Source organism: Bombus terrestris, chromosome 8 (genome assembly GCF_910591885.1).
Source record: "Bombus terrestris chromosome 8, iyBomTerr1.2, whole genome shotgun sequence".
Taxonomy (NCBI): Eukaryota; Metazoa; Arthropoda; class Insecta; order Hymenoptera; family Apidae; genus Bombus; species Bombus terrestris.
Genome location: NC_063276.1, coordinates 5,959,264 through 5,979,102, shown reverse-complemented (window position 1 = coordinate 5,979,102; position 19,839 = coordinate 5,959,264). Strand labels below are relative to the sequence as shown.

Here is a 19,839-nt window from a genome sequence, read left to right as displayed (position 1 = left end):
ATACTGCTTTTGCATATTTTACGTCGTATAACGAACTGAATCAGATTTCGCTACCAGAATCTAACTTTTCCATAGTTTTCCGAAATTATCGCTTTTCCTCCGAAGCCCTTAACAATCATGAAATTATCACAGTAACGACAGTTGTACAATTTCTGTCTGTTACATCTTATAACACGCTGGATTTCTCAATTAGAATCTAACTTTCCCACAGTATTCTCAGATTACTCATCTTCCCTCTGAAGTCCTTTGGTAATAAAATTATCGGAATGACAATTGTTACACGATGAATGTTGTACAATGTACCTTTATAAATTGTTACACGTTGTGCATCTTACGACACGAAACCGAGCTCAACGCGTTTCTTTACCGGATTCTACTTTGCCCAGAGTTGTCTCAAACCAAGTATCATACTGTTCTTCTGCGAGGACCGCAATCATGAAATTATCACCGTAACGACTGTTGTACAATAAACTGTACGATGTATTTTCATCAATTTGTGTAGGTTACATCTTATAAGACGCTGAGACGAAATGGTTTCCGATTCTCCACGCCTGGCTCGACCTATCATCATCAGCCTCGTCGTTCACCAGAATCCTCCTCCATCGAACTTTTCCCAAAAGCGATCGATCGTTTCGGTACGATCGTCGATCGTTCGCACGGTGCTCGCTCGTTAAGAATTCATCGAGGTGAATCGGCGAACCTGTGCATTAGCCGATGAAACGCGCTTCGAAATTCACGGAGGTCCGGGAGCGGTTTTGTTGCGCGGCGGAATCGGGGGAAGGCGATTTTTAGCCAAGGCTTCGGTACAAATCACGCCTCTCGGTGACGTATCGCCGCGAAAGCAGCCATTTTGCTCTCATATTTTTTATTTAATAGCCAGCAGGCTATCGTGTATCGCATTAATACGCCAGCCACACCGCAGTAGCGGTAAAAGAGGGTCGTGGTCAGGAACAACCCCCGCCACCGGTAACCCGTAATCATAACCAAGCTATTTTTCTTCTTGCTGCCTCTCTCAAGCTCTGCCCGGTAGACTACAACGAGTATAGACGCCACTGGCTTTCAAGCCAACTTCCAATTGCCACCTACATCTCGCCCATCTTTCCAATCATCGTGTTTCATTCAGCTTTTTCCTCGACGTTTCATCTTTGCCAACAACACGTCTTCGCGTACGATCGTTTGGTGTATTCACAAGCTGACTAGGTTCGGTGGTATATTCATCAAGAGCACATTCTAACGGAAAACTATTACGTTCGAAAGTTAAAATGTTGGAAATATTCACTTTGGAAATGGACTGAAAGCATTCGAGCGAAAAGCTTTCAGCTTTTTAATTCGGTAAAAATTTAGTTGCAAGCATTGGAATCGTAAGCTTGCAAATTGGAAATATTTAGAAGCGTTATAATTGCAAGCGAAGAAAATATCGCGATTGGTAGCGTTCAATACGCTACGGTTCTCGTTGAGATCGTCCATATGGAAAGACACGCACGAGGAATATTCTATCGCGAAGCATTTTATCCGGAAGCTTTCGAATTGAATTCTCTTAAGATGCACGCCGCGTTCAATCGCATTCGACGGCATTTTAATTAGAAACGTAGGAACTGAAATTCTCAGGTCGGCAGCCTGCCATGTGAAAGTATCTCGGTCGAAGGTTTCGGATCGGACGATTGAAAAAAATAATTTTATTAACGTGTAACAACTACTTGAAACAAGTACAGAACATCTACTCTGTAATCTTCCTCTTCATGCCAGAGAATTACCAGGCAGCATAAATAACAAAGACCACACATCCCTTGAAAATAAAAATCCAAATAAATTCCAAACGAATATGGAGTACGGTACGAATAGCTATCGGCGAGAATCCATAAATTTCCGATAAAGTTGTTCCAACTTCTTACTTCGGCGTCTCTCTTCACAAATCTCCTGGGAACAATGTTGCGAAGGGAAACGGTATACAACTCGTTCCAAAGTAGACTCATCGATGACATAAATCAAACAAACCGATGTACCGATTCGACGAAGAAGGGACAAAAAATGGCAGGAAAGAAGAAAAGTAAGGGTGAATGCCGTTTTATTTTTCCAGGGCGCATCGTTCACCGTGGCCACGGTGTCAAGAAAAGTATGTTGGAGTTCTGCTAAAGGAAAGCAAGAGAGCCAAGAGAGAGAGAGAGAGAGGCGCGCACTCTCGACGGGGGGTGGGTATCGTGCGCTTTGCTCGGGGTGATAATTTGCAAGAGATGGCAGAAATGGATTGGCAAAGTATGTTCTTCTCGCCGATTGAAAAATCCCCTTCGCGGGGCAACCGTGAACGCGTACGCGTGTTTTATTAGTTTATCCCGGCGATTTCAACCCGCTCCGGGACCAGTCTGATTAATGTTGATACGGTGCCCATATTCGACCCCGTAAGATCTCAGGCACTTGGCTCCGTCGATCGTCATTGTTAACGAGCCAGGATAAACGAAGAATTTGACAGAGTCGACGTTGATTTAGGATTAGAAAATACACTCGAGTTCGTTGAAATGAGATTGAGTAGGTGAAATTGAGTAACTTTAAAATTTCTTTTCACGAAGCGTTACGAGCTTTGAAGATTCTATTTTTACAACTTCCAATTTCGTCTACGTTAATTTCAGATTGGTAATGAGAGTATAAAAGCCTTCGACGATTGGAATTTCTAACTGCGAGGAGTCTTTAAGTCTTTCCGAAATTATAAATCGTCGACACAGAGTTGCAAAACTTGGCTCGAGAAATGAGTAACAAGTTTGAGCCCTCGATACCGAGAACTTTAAATTTCGTTCATCGTCACTGTCGACGAAAAAAGATAAACGAACAAGAAGACTCGAAGTTGATCATTGAAAAACGTAACATGGGACGAACAGAGAGAATAAACGAGCGACTGAATGCTGTCGACATCCGTTCAAGATCTGCAAGTAGGCAACATGTCGTCGTATAAAGAGGCTTGCACGAGCTTTAAAGAACCTTAAAGCTCTCTAAAATTAAATTACACGCGACAAATCTCTAAAATTCGAGCTTTAGCGCGGCAATCTTCGAAATTTCGGAATACTAGACTTCCAATTTCGATAGCATAAATCGGCTGAAAAAATGCAACGGAGGATTATTACGGTGATTAAATGGTCGCGTGACCCATTAAGCGCGACTATTAATAAGTAATTGTTCATCGAGATCGGCCATAAAGATATCGGGGCCGGGCTCGTTACATACTTAACTCGTTTAATTCGTGAAAAAAAAGAAAAACAACGAACAGGGGAAAGAGGAATTCGCGAAGAGGCGTTCGAAACCGAGCCGACGGATTTACGGGTTGCCCCGTCGCGGCAGAAATTCTGCCGGTTAAAACGCGGCCGAAAGTGTTGGAAAACGCGCACTAACTGTCTCGCGCTAGGAAACCTTCGCCGCGAGTAATGCATCCGCGGGCCGTTGAGAAAATCGTAAGTATCCACCGGGAAAGTATCTGTTTGCACGCTATCTCCGCGAGCCGCCGCGATCGCTATCTGCGAAATTGCCTTAAATATTCCAAGGGACTCGGTTTTGCTCGCGTAAATTATGCAACGATACCCTTTCTATCGTTCCGGCTACGCAACCTCCTCGTTTCAATCGTCTCGAATAACTATTACGAGCAATTTACGGTTTAACGAAATAAAACGAAGATGCCATCATTTTCCTATTCTCGTTCTATCTCCAATAGATTCGGCAATATTGACGCACGCGGTGCGTCCACGCAATTTATCTATTTCTGAGATCGAATCGATCGACTCCACCTTTTGCGTATTTCTCGATTTCGTCGTTCAGATCGGTACGTTTAGCGTCGAAATTCTCAAGGAAACAAATTACTTACGAGCTCGTTTATCGTGGCTAATAAACAATCGTGAATTCCGAAGAAACTCTTAATCGGTTTGGCCGTCGCGATCTCTTTGAAAACTTTGAAAAGTGCGCACGTAAAACGTGTCGCAAAAAGTAAACGATGACGAGTATACGTCGTCAAATGTAGAGTACACGTGGCTGTTGTAACGTGGAGTTAAATCGTAATGAAACAACTATTTTGTTTTTCTATTCTCTCGCCAACGGGGCTCGTCGTGACACGAAATATTGTCATTTCTTCGTGACGAGTATACTCGTGGAAAAAATCTAACTGGTTAAAAAATTCTAATATCCGATAACGCTTTACTCTTTGCTCTTCCATTTATCGACTTAATCGCTATAGCAGTTTCTCGAGCCTGCTCCAATGGTGGTGATAAACACAACTGTTGCATATCTATGAACGAGTGTGTTTTCCAGAAAATGACTTCCAGATCGACTGCTACTACGTGATGATTACGTAGACTTAGCTAATTGCACGGGTATGGAATTCGAACCGGGAAGAAGCGAGAAATCTTTGGATCCTGCGGTCGCGCGGTCCTGCTCTAAACACTATAATTGGTAGTAAGGAGGAGTATAAAAATTCGATCGTTCAGCCGTAATTTCGTGAGTGTCCGGTGGTGGCGGTCGGCTTGTCATAAACCGGATTTACTGTCGGGCTTCGTGAACTTTATGAGGATCGGCAAAACGGTGTATAACGTGGGTATAGAAGAGGAGGAGGCAGAAGCGACCAATGGCGAAGGGGGAGAAGAAAGGCGTAGGAGGCCGAGGGAAGTCCTCGGAAGGACAGGTTCAAGGAACTCCACGAATTAGAGAAAATACGAGGCCTGGCTCAACGGTTAATTTCTGCTACCTCGTGGAATTATTGAAAGTGTTTCATGGATGAAACTTTTATCCGATTCTCGTGTTGTACACGGGGATACGATGCTCTTTTGAAGCAGAAGCTACTTTGGCAAACCGATCGCTGTTATTAGACCGGATTCTTCGTTTCTTTTCTTCTTTTCTTAATGTCTTGCGTCTGGAAGCTACGTTTCTAGTTAATTAAAGAGGCGATGTTGAGTCCATGTTGCGAGCTTCGGTTTGCCATCTTCCTTTTGCCGAGGATTGCTGTTTGAATTTAGATGGGAAGGATCGGATTACGCGGTTGCTTCGTGCCGCTTGAATTTAGATGGAAATTGTGAGATAGTGCGAGGAGTAGCCAAATATTGAAACAATTAATATATGCTAACATCAATAACATCTACCGTGTTACCAGACAAATCGCACAAAAAATCCAATCTAGTCCAAACACCGTTCTATTAATTCATCGTCTTTTGACGTAAGAACAGTTCATCTTTCTTTCCCTTTGTTAAACACTATAATGTCATTCCCAGTAGATTAATCTCTTCGAGTCTGTTAATCTATCATTTTAATCTATACTAAAAGAGTCAACTTCGCAAATGATTCTCTCTTTCTTTCTTTGTAACAGAAAAAAAAAAGAAACACCAGACACAAAGAACAAAAACCATTAAAAATTGTAAAAACACCCCATTGTTAGGTTTCTACAGGTCGCGAGGACGCGTGGAAAAATGGCGGCAGCTAGCGTTTCAAGCTGTCAGAATGTCCCGTCCGGGGATCAGCTCGCGGCACGAGCTACGTAACGCAATTAACCAGCGAGCAATTAATAACCGGCCGTTATAGATGCTGGCAGGAATCGTTCGATCGCATGGGATCGCGGGTACCGCTTCGTACGTGCGAGCAATATCGTTTCTATCCCCACCGTCTGTATTCCACTGTTCCCCACCAGTATCTTTGGTATCGTATCCCCCACTTAGGTGCCTCACCCTCGCTCTGTTTCTCCCGTGTGTGCAGCTAAAACGCAGGAAAGGGAACGTAATAGCCTCGCATGATACACCGCCATTAATCCGTGTATATACCCTTCCATACTTTGGAGGAATAGACACCTCGTACGCCTCGGTTTCATAGCCGGTTCATCAGCCGGATATCTCTCCCCCCCGCTTGCTCTCCTTCGCCTCTTCCTGTCTTTTCCTCTCACTCGCGATGATTTAATTTCGCCCCGTTCCCTCCATCCGAGGCCGTCCTCCCGCCTCTTTCTCTGCAGCCTCTCGCTGTGAGCAACCGAATCGCAGCGATCGGGTGACTGTTGGGTTTTTAGCGGATTTCGTGGCCAATTTTAAGGGTTGTTTTCGCAATTACGAGAAGACGCAGGAAGCGAAACAGCAGTAGTTTGAGACGGACCGTGTCCATTGTAATTGCGTTTGCCGTTTGACCGAATAAAAGCCAATCTATCGAGAGTAATGGGGAAACTCATCTATCGCGGAAGAGTCGAAGACTGCTTCTGTTTGTTAGAGAGTAGTTTCTACCGTTGAAGGATTCGTCGTATACGAGGAGCTCTTGTACAGTATCTTCGTAAATGATAAAATATATTAAGGCTATGTGAGTTGTTTTTATCGAGTCGACTTCGAAGCCGGTGTCTTAGAAAACTCACCTGCAGGAACATTTCGCCATCGAGATGATGATGGTCGTAGGCAGCGAACGCCGCCAATTCCCTCGCCCGGTAATGCGAATCGTGGTGCGAATTCTCTTCCTTGTCTTTGTGCATCACCACTGCAACAGAGAACAATTTAGCGCTTTGTTAACTCGTTTTAATCGAAACTTTCACCTGCAACGCTCTAAAAATCATCTCCTGTAACATTATGCACTCTTTAACCTTATAGTATTAATGTTAATCAAACGTTATACGATACACATACATGTCGTGCGACATTTCATCTCTAACATTAAACTTAATATCCGACCAACAAGAGAAATTCGCAGAGTAAAAAATCGTAAAAATTCGGCGGCTTCGACAGAATATTATTTAACGCAAGGATCTGGTTCTCGTACATTTTGCAATTATAGCGTGCATGTTAAGCAAAGGGGTACGGCAGGTGTAACGGGCAACAGATCGACGGCTTATTATAGGGCTTAAAAGGAAGTGTCGCTCACATCCTGTCACGTATTGCCGGATCTTCTCCGCGACCGTTCTCCATTAATCTCCTTCCGTCGTTTGATACTTTCGCCGTTCGGATGACTCGTTCCCCTTCTCTCTTCTCTTCTTTTTTTTTCTCGCGGAAGGATTCGATTCGAAGATGGGGATTACACAGGCCACCGATAACAACGACACCTCAACGGTGGAAACCGTCCGTTTCTCTCAAGCGGAAGGATTCGATTTGAGAAGATAAAGAAGGCTTTCGGGTTGTTCGATCGCCGTGTCCACTCTTCCTCTTCTTCTCTTTCTCCACTGACTTTCGCACGATAAGAACGAAGATAAAGAGTACATGATGAGATAAAATGCAATCGCTCGAAATAAAGATGAAATAAACTGACGTTTAGCATGATTATAGGTTCGGGAATGTCGACGATGAGTCAGAACAAGACGCTACGACAACAAGTACATTACTATGATAGAGGAGATTATACGGTGACGAATAGAAGATAAGTCGTGGACGAAAAAACATTCTAATCTTGGAAAATACTATTGTATTTTACAAGAGTAACAGATAGTTGGGTATTTGGATGATAAGCTTGGTAAAATGCGTCTAATCGCCGCTATAGACCCAAAAGTTTGAAATTATCATGTGTTCTATGGAATCTAGGAACTGGGGAAAATAATGTTCATCTATATAGAATTTTATTATAATATATGCACATATGTCTTGTAATAAATACTTTCTAACTTGTATATACATTTTCGGTTCTGTTTCAAATTTTGCCGATATTATCACGACAGTTGCGTTTCACTACAGCAGAGATAGAATTTCCAAATGTTTTACATAACACGTACGATATGCACGTCAAATTCAATGATGTGAAATTTCACGTTAAATCTCCTTGGAACGTTATAAATCCTATTTGTCCTATTGTTAAAATGACACCAATATTGGTATATAAAAAAGGTTAGAAATTAACTTTCATGTTCAATTCTCATGAAATACGCACACTTTTTTATTTGTTAAAATAAGACCAAGCTTGAAATATAAAAATCCGGGGATAGCAACAAGGTTAAACGCGAAACATCATGTTAAATTTTCCTAAAGATATCGTAAATATTCCTGTCCTTTAAAACGAGACCAAACACGAAATATAAAAATATCGATGAGATGTTAGATCTTCTCGAAACGTTCCAAATCCTCTTTGTTCCTTAGAACGAGACTTGAGACATGAAGGATCCAAGGTTCGCGGTATGGTTAAACACGTCGATTCCAAAGGACGCTTGTTGTTGTTAGGGCACCGAAAACAATTCACTGGGAGGTTCGAACGTGGAAGTGAAACCTGTGGTACGGCGCGCGCGCGCAGCCAATGTGGGGACCCTGAGGTCGACACACGATTTTCGTATCATTTACACGAAGAAACCGATCGCGGCCGGGTAAAATACGATATTTCAGGAGTTCCAGGCCGAGGTGAAGTGAAAGCACCACGTCGTATCACCGCGTCGTCGTCGTTGCGGACCGTGTAACGAATAAGAACAAGACCACCTGTGAGCTCCGCCGGTCGGAGAGCCGGATGATACGAGTCCGCCGCGCCGATGCGTTTCGAAAGTGAACAACCTCCTCGTGGAGCATTTAGCGTCGAAGGGTATCGATGCGTGCATGAAAGATGTGCGACTTCGCCGATGGCCGCTCATAAAAAGGTGCACGCAATGTTCCTCCAGTGAAGCACGCGTGCGCCACGCGACCCTACAGGCCAGTTTTCATCGTGCTTACTTAGTACTATCCTCCTACTACTCCTTGACGACAGCCACTCTGTCCAGGAAGAACCTGACTCAAGATTAATCACCTACGTTGCGTTTCAATGTTCTTAATCTTTAATGGTGATGATGGAATCCTGCTTTGCAAATGTTCAACACAGATTACCGCGTGTAGAGAACGTTTCAAGGAATTGAATGTGCAATGGAAAGTTCAACTTTTTCCACTCAAAATGTATCGAGACTGCTTAGACTACTATTAGAGGCACGAGATGCTCGAATAATTTCGCAAGTAGAAATACGGAAACGTCATTTACGAATAGAAATATTTCACATATAGAAACATTATTTAAAAATATCGCTCCGATTTTTACCAACAATTTCATACGTATTTTTAAGCGATAATTTCAGCCTCAATTGCGGCAAATTATCTCAATCTTTTCGCCATTAGCGAAGCGGAATAGGAAAGTCAATGAAACGGTGAGCAGTAACAGGTTGTCCTGGCGAGGAACGGGAAGGAGTTGTCGAAAAGGAACGTTTGAGAGAAGGAATGACACGTGCTGGAAGGATGAGCAACACGGAGGTTGTTCACTCGTAAATAGTGGCACGCAATGTCGTGAAGCGGCCGCGTTCTGCCACGCGACCCTCTGGGACAGGATCCCATTTAGGATGGCCGTTGGGATAACGGCGTACCGCAGGATACGATGCTGCGTTCGCTTTATTTACCCTAACGACAATTCGATTTTCAATGCTCTTTCATTCCGTCTACGGCTAATGACCGTGGCTAATGCTTCCCCGATCGATGACTCTTCGCGTTTCCGACAGAATTCCTCTGTCAAACGACCGTGCACCAGAGTATTTGCAGAACGATCCACTGATTTCAATGGGAACGAATCGATGTGAATGGGCGACGTGTAATTCTTCGCCACGGTCTTTGTATGAAAACGATCGTACAGGTGTATGTGGAAGCAAAGCAAACGTAAATTTCACGCCCGTGTTCGTCATGGAATATCGTTGTATCTTAATTTGCAGTTCGTTTCGAAAATATCGAGACTCGAGGACGCGTTTTTCGTACGATACATTTCCGTGTAATGAGAGGGAATTGGAATTTTATTTCAATTAGAGGGAGAGGGAGAGAGAGAATGAGAGGCTGCGTCACATTCCGATTACTCCCCACACTTTTATCAAATTAAAAAGTATGAAACGTTAGAAAATATGTACATTCGCTATTACAAAGCGCAACTAATACACAAGAGAAGCGCTTGTACGTCGACATATATCGATTCTACCTATCAGAGACCACTATCTTTATTTCAATTTTGAATTTATCCTTAAAATAGGAGTAAAAATAGGGCTGCGGCACGTTCGAATTACTCTAAAACTTTTTCACGAAGAACCTTATTTAAAAAGAGCACGGCAGCATTGCAAAACTCTCGCTCCACGTTCGTCGCGGTTCGCTACTTTTACTTCAAGTTCACAAACCAGATGTCGAAAGTCGAGGATGCGTTCGATTCGACTCATTACGCGTTTATTTGCGGCAAAGAAGAGTTAGAAAAGAGCGCGGTATCGTCGGAGATGATCGTGTTCGAGCGACTCTCGTGGGAAGGCTCGTTCTATGTGTCGCCGGAAGAAAGGTGTCGTGGACGTCACGGAAACTGCGCGAAACAACGCAACTGAAAGAAACGTGAAATAAAGAAAAGCATCCGTAGATTAGGATCAATCCGTGGAACAACGAGAGATTGGCACGGCGATGAGTCCGTGAGATCCGTGTTAATAATTGCACTTCCTCGCGCAAGGTCGACTCGCGAGGAGGCCGACGGACTGGACCGGAAACGACGGAATGAAAAGTAGCCAGAGGCCAATCGGAATGCGCAAACCGGAGCGATGGCGTACGGCCCTTCATGGACGCGTGAATCTCTTCGTGTGCACGCTTCGAAACGCGTGAAACACGATCTTACACACGAGGGAGCGAAAGTTTACTCGTCATGCTTGTTTGCCGAACGATTTAGGCTACATTTCGAGTCTGACACGCTTACCGAGCCAAAGGTGACGGCAATTGAATTAGTCAAGCTGTTGACTATGGGGTGTGGACGTGTCCATCATTCGTTTGTCGTCCAATTTTCTACAGAAAGCAGATGCTGTCGAGAGGACGTTTTATGGGAGTTCTTTTGTTTGAAGTTTCTTTGATATTGCGATGAAAAGGAAGACGAGTTAATTCGTCGATGTACGCAATTGTCGATCATCCGGGTACAACAGTTTTACTTAAGAATCTCTTGCTTGCAATATTATTCTTTTGTTTAATTTGCATTCGTCTATATTTTATGATTCATAGGATTTATAGCTCGATAGGAATTTAGTATTAACAATTTGGGGTAACACTTCGTTCGAAAATCTTGCATCTCCATTAGCTGTATCTGATTGTACGTAAAAGTCAATTACATTGATACAATGGTTAAAGGTAGTTAGTATCAAATGTGATTAATACTACAGAAAAGAAACAAGAAGAGAATACGTATCTCCCATATTCGAAATATTAAAGAATAGGATTTTAGAAGAGTGAATTATGTGGCACATAGAGTCAATAGAAATTTAATTTGTTATTTGTTAGGTTGTGATTATGGAAGCTCCTGCTTAAACCGGTTAGAATGCTTTTATAATTGGATATATTAAACAGGATGGCTATCGCTGGTAATAAAATGACAGAATGGTTCGATTTGGCAAAAGTGACGGAGGAAATTAAAAATGGTCCGTTGGCACGCCCATCGCATGGGCCACGTGGACTGAAACAATCAAGCGGCGGCACGCGTATCGACGCGTTGATCGCCGTGGACGCTTCCTAATTGGAATCGCATCCGACAACGCCGATCCCATTAATCATCGATCGATTATACGCTCAAGGAGATAATCACTTACTTAACCATTCACTTAGCCCGAGCCGGGACGAGTCGGCCTGCGTGAAACGCACCGTCATCCTGACGAAGGAACAGGAATACCTTGTCTGTTGGAAACTTTATTTGGACTATATGTCTAAATAAGAACAGCAAATAGACGTAAAACGAACTAATCAGGCAACGTATCTTTCGATAGCTGTAGTTTCTTTTCCCAAAATGAGAAATTAACGATATACTTGGGGTTAAGTACACGTCTTTTAAGTGCTTTAAAATATCGAATATCCATTTTCAAAATTGTTTAAATCTTCGAGAAATCAATATGATACACGACAAGTAGAACGTAGATGCTTCTTTGAAGCGCGTTTGAAACAAATCTGATGACTCGAAACGTAAATTCCACTTGAAGTAGTCGAATGCACTCGAGGTAGAGTAAAATATACTTGTTGCAGACTTGATATAGAAATTTCCCTGTCACTTCTGTTTTTTTTTTTTAAATATATAACATAAAACAATCGGCTGTCGTTTCAAAGAAAATACAAAACGACGCTCGTCCCCCCTTCGAACTGAAAAATTATACTCTCGAATTTTTAGCGATTTCTCGACTGGACAAACTGAACCAGCTGGTATTAATGTTTCTAACTTTAACGAAGAACTCCTTCTCTCGCTTCTGCATTGACCATCGGAATTTCAATTTCTTCGAGCAATTCAATTTCACAGGAAACCAGCCGAAAATTTTACCCCATTTTAGCAACCCCCAACGACTTCCTTCCTAATGCTAAATGCATTTACAAACACGTTGCCTTTCTTCCAAAAACCCGGTGATCGATCACCTAACAGCTGGCCTCAGGGTCTAAAGCTTCGACAAATAATAAGAGCGGAAGCGAATCGCACGCCAACCGAGGGACACAGAAGTCGCCATCGTCGTTCAAGATTCCTGGCGGGGCGAACGAATATGAAAGATTAGGCGCGAGGCACGCGCACTAACACACACGCTCGCCACAATTCTCGGTTGATTATGTCGCGAAAACGAATGGCTGGCGCGCGATAAGCAGCGAGACGAAGTGGTTTTCGTCGGGTAAGAACCGCGAAAAAGTCTTTTTTCGATCGGTCCCTGGCAGCTTTCTGAAAAACCACCGATCCTCGGCGTTTTTACCCGGGAACCTCGTAATCCCCTTATCCCGGCCAATTATCGCGTATTCTTCCTCCCCACGCGAACCAATTACCTCCGCAGCGAGCGTTCCATAGTGTCGTGACCTTTCGCTGCCGCCGTTCCTCCGCCATACTCTTCGGCCATTATTTATCTCGACCGCGGATCTATAGGCTCCTCGAACGTTTTAATTGCCCGTTCTAAAGTCCGTGATCTGTTTTGCTCGCGGGCCTATCCGACCTCGCGGCACGGCTTTGCTCAACTAGACATTGAAAGCACAGTAGAACTCCATTTATCCCAACTGCGTTTATTGCAACGAAATTTTAGTTAATGCTCGGCTAACACGTTCCACGTAGGAGCATTTCCACGACCCCTACCATTAGCGAAGAAAAACACGGAAAACATTTTTTGAAGTTACAAGTAAAATTATTCGGAAATTCCACGAAATCTTTCCTCCATCGTCTATCAACGAATAGCTGTATTTAAAGGGTTGAATCACACCTCGAAAGTTTTCCAAACTGATATTTAACACCCTTCGTAATTTACTCGACTGTATCGAATTATTCCATCTACATCGTGCAGGAAGATTAAGCAATTGTTGTCGATACACAAACCACTCAATCAACAACAATCGCGATAATTAATAAGAGGAGGATAATTGATTCCCAAGAAGGGCGTTTAGATTTCTGGCAGGTGATTGCGCCAGGACTTAGCAACGTGGTCTTTGATGGTTCACGCGAACCGCTGGCTCCGGTTCGTGGAAATAATTAGGCCGCGATTTCGATTCTTTCGCGTCCGGTGCGCGTTACCGGAGCGGAAATCGCGGTACGGTCGAAAGGGACGCGATTTCGCGCGGATGAAAAAGGAAAAGATATAAGGAAAGAGAGAAGCAACCAACTTTCCGGCGTAGCTGGATAGCAGAAACTGGAGGAAACGAAGTTAATTCGCGGTCTGCCTCTGTCGGACGATAATAGCCATGAAGAGAGATTATTAGCCGGTCGTAACGAGCGATCGTACATACGTTCGCGTTGCTGATCGACGATTTATAAAGCAACGACCAATTGGGTAATTACCCGGCCGCTCCTTTGTGCTCCTGTCCCCTTTCGAATCCTGCAAACCATAGAAATCCACGTAATACGAAACCATCCTTCCATGTTCGTAGATTGAGAGTGTGGTTTCCAGTGTTTCTTTATTCGACGATCGAGCGCTTCGAATTTTATTTTTAATTCTTTGGAGTTCGTGGTTGGTCCGACAGATATACGAGAAACCGTTCTGTACTTTTCTTTGAAAGAAACATTACTTCTACAACTGTTCGACGAAGAATACTGCTCTTTTCAGGGTATTCAGCCCCCCTCCCCCTCTCGCCCAATCATAGAAGGTGCAAGCTCTGTCAAAACCGAGCGAAAGAAAATGCGTTTCTTCGATTTTTTTTCATTCTTCAGCCGTGCAATATATTCGAAATCAATGATTCTGAAAATTAACAAAACTATGTGAATATTGAAATTTCCTCGATTCAAAAGCAACGAACAGTTACAAGAGATACGTATACGCGAAACATCGTCGAAGCTTTCTAATTTCAGTCTCGATAGAGTTCTTTCAGCGAATTCTATCTATCTATACATTTATATATATTCCTCGGGTTGTAAAAGTTCTCTTACACGATTTACGTTCAAAACCAAAGCCTTTAAAAATCAATAACGATACGTCGATATTCCGATTTTCTCGAGTCCGTGGAACAACGTATACGCACGTATTCAACCCCCGAATCGCATCGGGCGCGAACCGTCAGAGCGAAGCGAAAAGAAATTGCGTCCGCGGCGGGGTATATTCGGCGCGTATACACGATCTGATATCGCTCGTCGGGCAGAGCCAGACGCCGACAGTTTTTATCGAGGCGACGAGCCAGCAGCAGCACAGCCGAGGAAGAGAGTAGTTTCGCAAGCGCTCTTTAGTGCTCGACGCCACGATACACGGCCGCTCGCGACCGGCCCCTGCCGCCTCTCTCTATGTACAGTGACCGTATAAAGTAATCCGTCAGACAGAAGTGGGGTGATAATGCATGAGTGCGGTTGCCCCGCCCTATCCCTGTAACCGCGATAAAATCTCTCATTACGCAACGAAACGGACCCTCTGCCCGGCTAGACTGTTATCCTTAGACAGGAACTCTAATAAACCATACGTATGTGGAAATTTATATTTTCATTTCGGGACTCGACGTGTCTCAAACGTCCGACAACCCCTTTTCAAAGGGGCTGAAACGCACTCTCTCAACGTCTCTCTACGTTCGTTCCAACTTTCGACTATGTATTTGTATTGTCTTGTATTTCATTACAAGTAGATCCCTCGTTGATGGCTATGGTCTATTAAAGATGCAAACGTGCACAGAACGCATGGAAAACGTGGAAACGTAGGAAATATTTAAAGCGTAATAGTCGTTTGGTACGATTTGCAGAATGCCATTACGAATGGTACTATTGTATCAATTAAAATTTCCATAAAAATTCCCAGTCTGATTACAATATCAATTTGCATAAACCTCTGCAGTTACTTATTTAGCTAATATCTTTAACGATAAAGTTAATTGTTCGGAGGATGAATGATGTTTAAATATTTTGAAAATAGCATGGTGTATACGAGAGTTCTAAATGCTTCGTGTTTTAATTGTATTCGTAAAAATCCACGGTCCAATAGGAATCATAAATTTGCATAAAAGTCTGGTCTATTTGGTATGAATATCTGCTACGAAGAGATTAACTGATCTAGTACTTACTGATAAGCTTCATGAATCTCCTGAAGACGAAATAACACAGATTCGATCTTCGATATTTCACTTTGTGGCGAGCAAAAGTTGCGCGAACGTACAGTTTCACGTAACATCGTATTGGCAAAGACGTTAATCTCTGATGTTTCGTAAAAGATTTGATCGGAAGATTTCGGAAAAGATTTGAAGCGTACGGAGTTGAAAGGGAAAAATTCTGGGCTGATGACAAAGCGGATTGATATTCGCCGTGGCATTAGAGCGGATAGCCAGCAACAGGACCACGTACCCGGTGCAATTACGAATGATTACACGTCGCGGGAGGAAATGTGCACGCGGCACGACATGCGCGTGTGTCATAAACGCGACTAACGTGCCAATTTGTATCTATTGTTAATTAGCTCGCTAACAGCGAATTATTCGCGGACCGTGAATCGCGTTGTCTCTCCCTCTTTTTCTCCCTCTCTCGTCCTCTCTCAATCAGAAACTTTCTGTTTCATCGTACTATCCTTTGAACGCCTCGACTTCGATTATTATTAGGTTGCCCGAGAACTTCTTCTACTTTCTTTCGTTTTATGAAGAAATAATAGACGCACAACGGCTTTTATTTTATATTATTTTGCTGAATTACGTACGATCCATTTTGTGTTGTTGAGATAAACACCGTGACATTTCACAGACTTGGTTTCACGTTTGTACGAAGGTGCACTGTTGTGAAAAAAACGTTTGCGAAAGAAAGACACTTTCCGGACAACCTAATACAATCAATTACACCACGCTCAGTCGGTATCTGAGAAATATAACCATACAAATATCGTTCGATTTCCAAAGAAATTTTATTTTTCGAAATAGACTTTTCTCCAGACAAAATTCTATATACGGAAAAGAGCATCGAATTTTATCGTAGGAAGTATAAATTTCTTATTCTTATAAACTTGTTCCGTGATAGCTGAATTTTGAGAATTCCGAGACCGTCAAAAATGATCTTTTTCGTTCCGATAAAATTTTGTTCTCGGCAGAAGAGCTGTAAATTTTACGGGAGAAACGGCGAAGATGAAAAATTATTCCGTGGACAATTACACGATACGAGGATTCTTGAAGTTTTAAAATTCTTAGAAATTAACTTTCGTCTAGACAAGATCCGTAGAACTCACGGAAGCTCCATTTTTCCTTCGACGCGATTTTATCATTGGAGAAAACCGAACGACTTAAATTTTCTCTTTCGGAAAGATATCCTGTGGCCATTTGTATCGCGATTTTAAGCGTTTCTTTTTTTTTGTAATCAAAAAACGGGGAAAATTCGAGAGGAGACTCTCGCGGGCGAGTACACAGTAAAAAAGAGTCGCAGGAAAGCAGTTCTTAATGCCAATGGACTCGTGTCAAGGTGATTTAAGCCGCAATCTTGTAGCGGAAACACGGCGCACACAGACACGGTCGTGTATCATCATCGTCGACGTGGTCGTCATTGGTTATCGTTTGGCCTATAATCCATATTTCTTTCAACTTTAACTCGGGCTTCTCGTTGCTATCACATCTCAGCATTTCGAGAATGTTAGCCTTAAAAAACGAGGGACGTTCACAGCGCGACTTTTTCCGCTAATATAATAGTCGAGCTTTCCAGAGCCTGTGGTAATAATAAACGAAGTAGGCCACGCGAGTGACTTACGTGTAGAAACACGAACGATAGAGAGAGAGTCGATAAATAACGCGGTGTCAGGATGTTTTAAAAATATTTTAAAGCCTTAGGCTGCTACTAAATCCACCGAGTTGCTAGATTTTATGGTAATCGAGCGACGCGAATTACTTTGTAAAAAGCTGATTATGCTTGGAAACGCGATCAATCTACCGAGATAGAGTCTCTTCCCTGAATAGCTCGTTAAACGAGGAATATTTAACCGCCGATGACTTGACTTGAAAACGTAAGCATGTAACAATGTATGTAAGTATACAACCTTGAGGCCTTAAATTATGTTTTATTTTTTAATATAAAATACCTGTCAGTTTATCGTCTGACAAAAATCTCTGACCAGCAAGAAACTGTTTTAATGTTGAGAATATATGAAGGTTTCAGCAGACCAGATTCGAATGAAAGATATACTTCGATTCAACTTTTTACATTTTTCCTATCTATATTGATAGAATATTTGTTCGGAACGTTATCTGTTTCACCATGGATTCATGGTTTCAACGTCAAACGTTGAGCTCGTAAACACACTATACAAGCTATTGTTAAAAAATTGGAAACTATTATTCCAATTATATCTGGATCTACTAATTTTATTAATAATTCAAAGTTAATCACCACAATCATCTTTTACATTAACGAGATATTTCACGAAAAACTTTCCCCGGACACAACGTATAAATCGTAGGTGAATTTTTAACAAATTCTATGTAATCTACAGAAAATACCTGTAATAATTCCAATCTTTTGATTAATATTACACGTCGATCTACCTAATGATCGTGTCTCGCAACAGTGGCAAACTGTTCAACGTGTTACGAGCACATAACGATATATATTCATGGAAAGTATCTACAAGTGTTCGATCATTTTCCTGCACTCGTGTGCAAACCGCGAACTTTTCAAAGTGCCTCGTTCGCTCAACCTCAACCGAAAAGGTTCTAATTGGACCAGAACGATTACTATCTCCGATCTAAAACCCACAACGATCTGCAACTACCCCTGGGTAGCACCGGGCCCCTCTTTAAGATCGTGATCTCGATCCTGAGACAAGCGGAGTCAGAACGTAAGACTAAAATTCGAGGGAGGCGGACGCACGAAAGACCGGACTCGAAAGGCAAATCACATTATAATTAGCGCGTACAGCTGTAGATACGAGGGCAAATTGTATTAATGCATTCCGTCGTCTCTATCTAAGCGGCTATAGCACGGTGTCCAGCGGCGGAGGGCAGCTGTCGGTGGCGAGGCATATACTGCCTCGCGACACGACATCGTCATTTATCACCGTGCTTCGGGCTGCGGCTCGTGTGCCTTTTCTACATTACCTAATGAGTTTCATAACCGAATTAAATTTTTCGGCCCGTCCGGGTAAACGGGGCTGGGCGTCGTTAGGCCTGGCCACGGCATTAAAACCTCGCGGCCAAGATTAATCTGTGCCTCCATTAGCCGCTAACGGTGTCCCCCAGCACCGCTCCCTTCCTCGTGCGCTTTCAGTTTACTTTGAATTTTTCATAGATCCGTGAATTATTGAGCGTTCTATGATTTTTCGCGTCCCTTTTTAAAACTCGATCCTATTTCCTCTATTTCCATTGCCGGTCTTCTTGGATCCGTCACCTCTCGTCGAGTACGACGATTTTGTACTTTTCGCAAGTTAATTGTCTATTTACTCCGAGGTTTTCACTCTCCTTTTGAATTTTCCTTGGATTGGTGAATCGATGAGTAGGCTGTAATTCTTTGAATTTTTCGTACGCTGATTCTGTTTACTTTATACGATAATCGAAGGAAGATGTACGTTTGGAAAGAGCGCTGGAAGTGACGCAGCAAGGATAATAGGTATAAGTTTCTGCGCGGTGTGGTTCATTCGGAAGCGATGTGCCAACACTCGAAAACCTGTGCAAACACTCGTTTGTTCGTCGCTCGTGGCGGTTCAATCGAGCTAAGGATAATGTATTTTGCTTGTTCGCTTCGCTGCCGGTCCTCTTGGCTGTCCAACTGTTCGGGTTCCACTTTCTTAAAATATTCCAAATGATAATTATGTTAGCCCAGGAGCCGACATTTTAAAGTCCTGATGGCGCTTGTTATGCATTCTTTATCTTAAAACCAATACCGCTACATACTTAATTTCACATATGCTCCGACACCGACTGCTAACGATAATGATAACACGAGTTTTTTCGCCGACGTATCTTTTCGCGTCGTGTCGCATGATACGAAATTCACGAATTCCAACATTGAGTTACGTACATTTTATAAAATCAAAATCTTAATCTTTGTTTCTCTTCGTATCTTAATTTACATAGAGTTGATAAGCAGCATGGCTCGTGATAACCAGAGACTCGTACGTCGTCGCACCAACTTCAAGTTGATAAAATTTCTCGAACAAATCGAAACACGATGAAAAAGAGTTGCAGAGGATTGCAAGTTGGATTTTCTATCGGAGATTCGATGCAGCTGGCAACGAAGCGATAAACAGTATTATCATCGATGGTCCGCGAGCCTGCGGGAATCCGAAGAAACAGCGTCCCCCTTGCTCGCGGTTCTAACTAGAATGGATCGCCATAATTTTTCAGCTAACCGAAACGTCCCGGGCCGCAAACGAGCCTGACAAAATACGGAAGGTGGGAATACATTATCCCGGGTCATTTGTACCGGTCTCCCTGTTTCCATGTTCCGTGCTCCGCGATTTCATGATCGTCCTCGATGATTTGTGATTGTCGTTCCGCCGACGGACCAACAAACTCCTCCCCTTCGGACAATCTTCGAACGATC

At 42.9% G+C, this 19,839-nt stretch overlaps 1 protein-coding gene across 1 annotated transcript in view; it reads right to left on the bottom strand.

Annotated features, from left to right (window-relative positions):
- The window catches only part of LOC100648283 (aryl hydrocarbon receptor protein 1), a 159,787-nt gene that overhangs the window by 31,756 nt on the left and 108,192 nt on the right, over positions 1 to 19,839 (bottom strand). Inside the window, exon 3 of the mRNA XM_048408168.1 lies at positions 6,353 to 6,471. Coding sequence (XP_048264125.1) covers positions 6,353 to 6,471 — 119 coding nt within the window. The remainder of the gene's footprint in view (positions 1 to 6,352; positions 6,472 to 19,839) is intronic.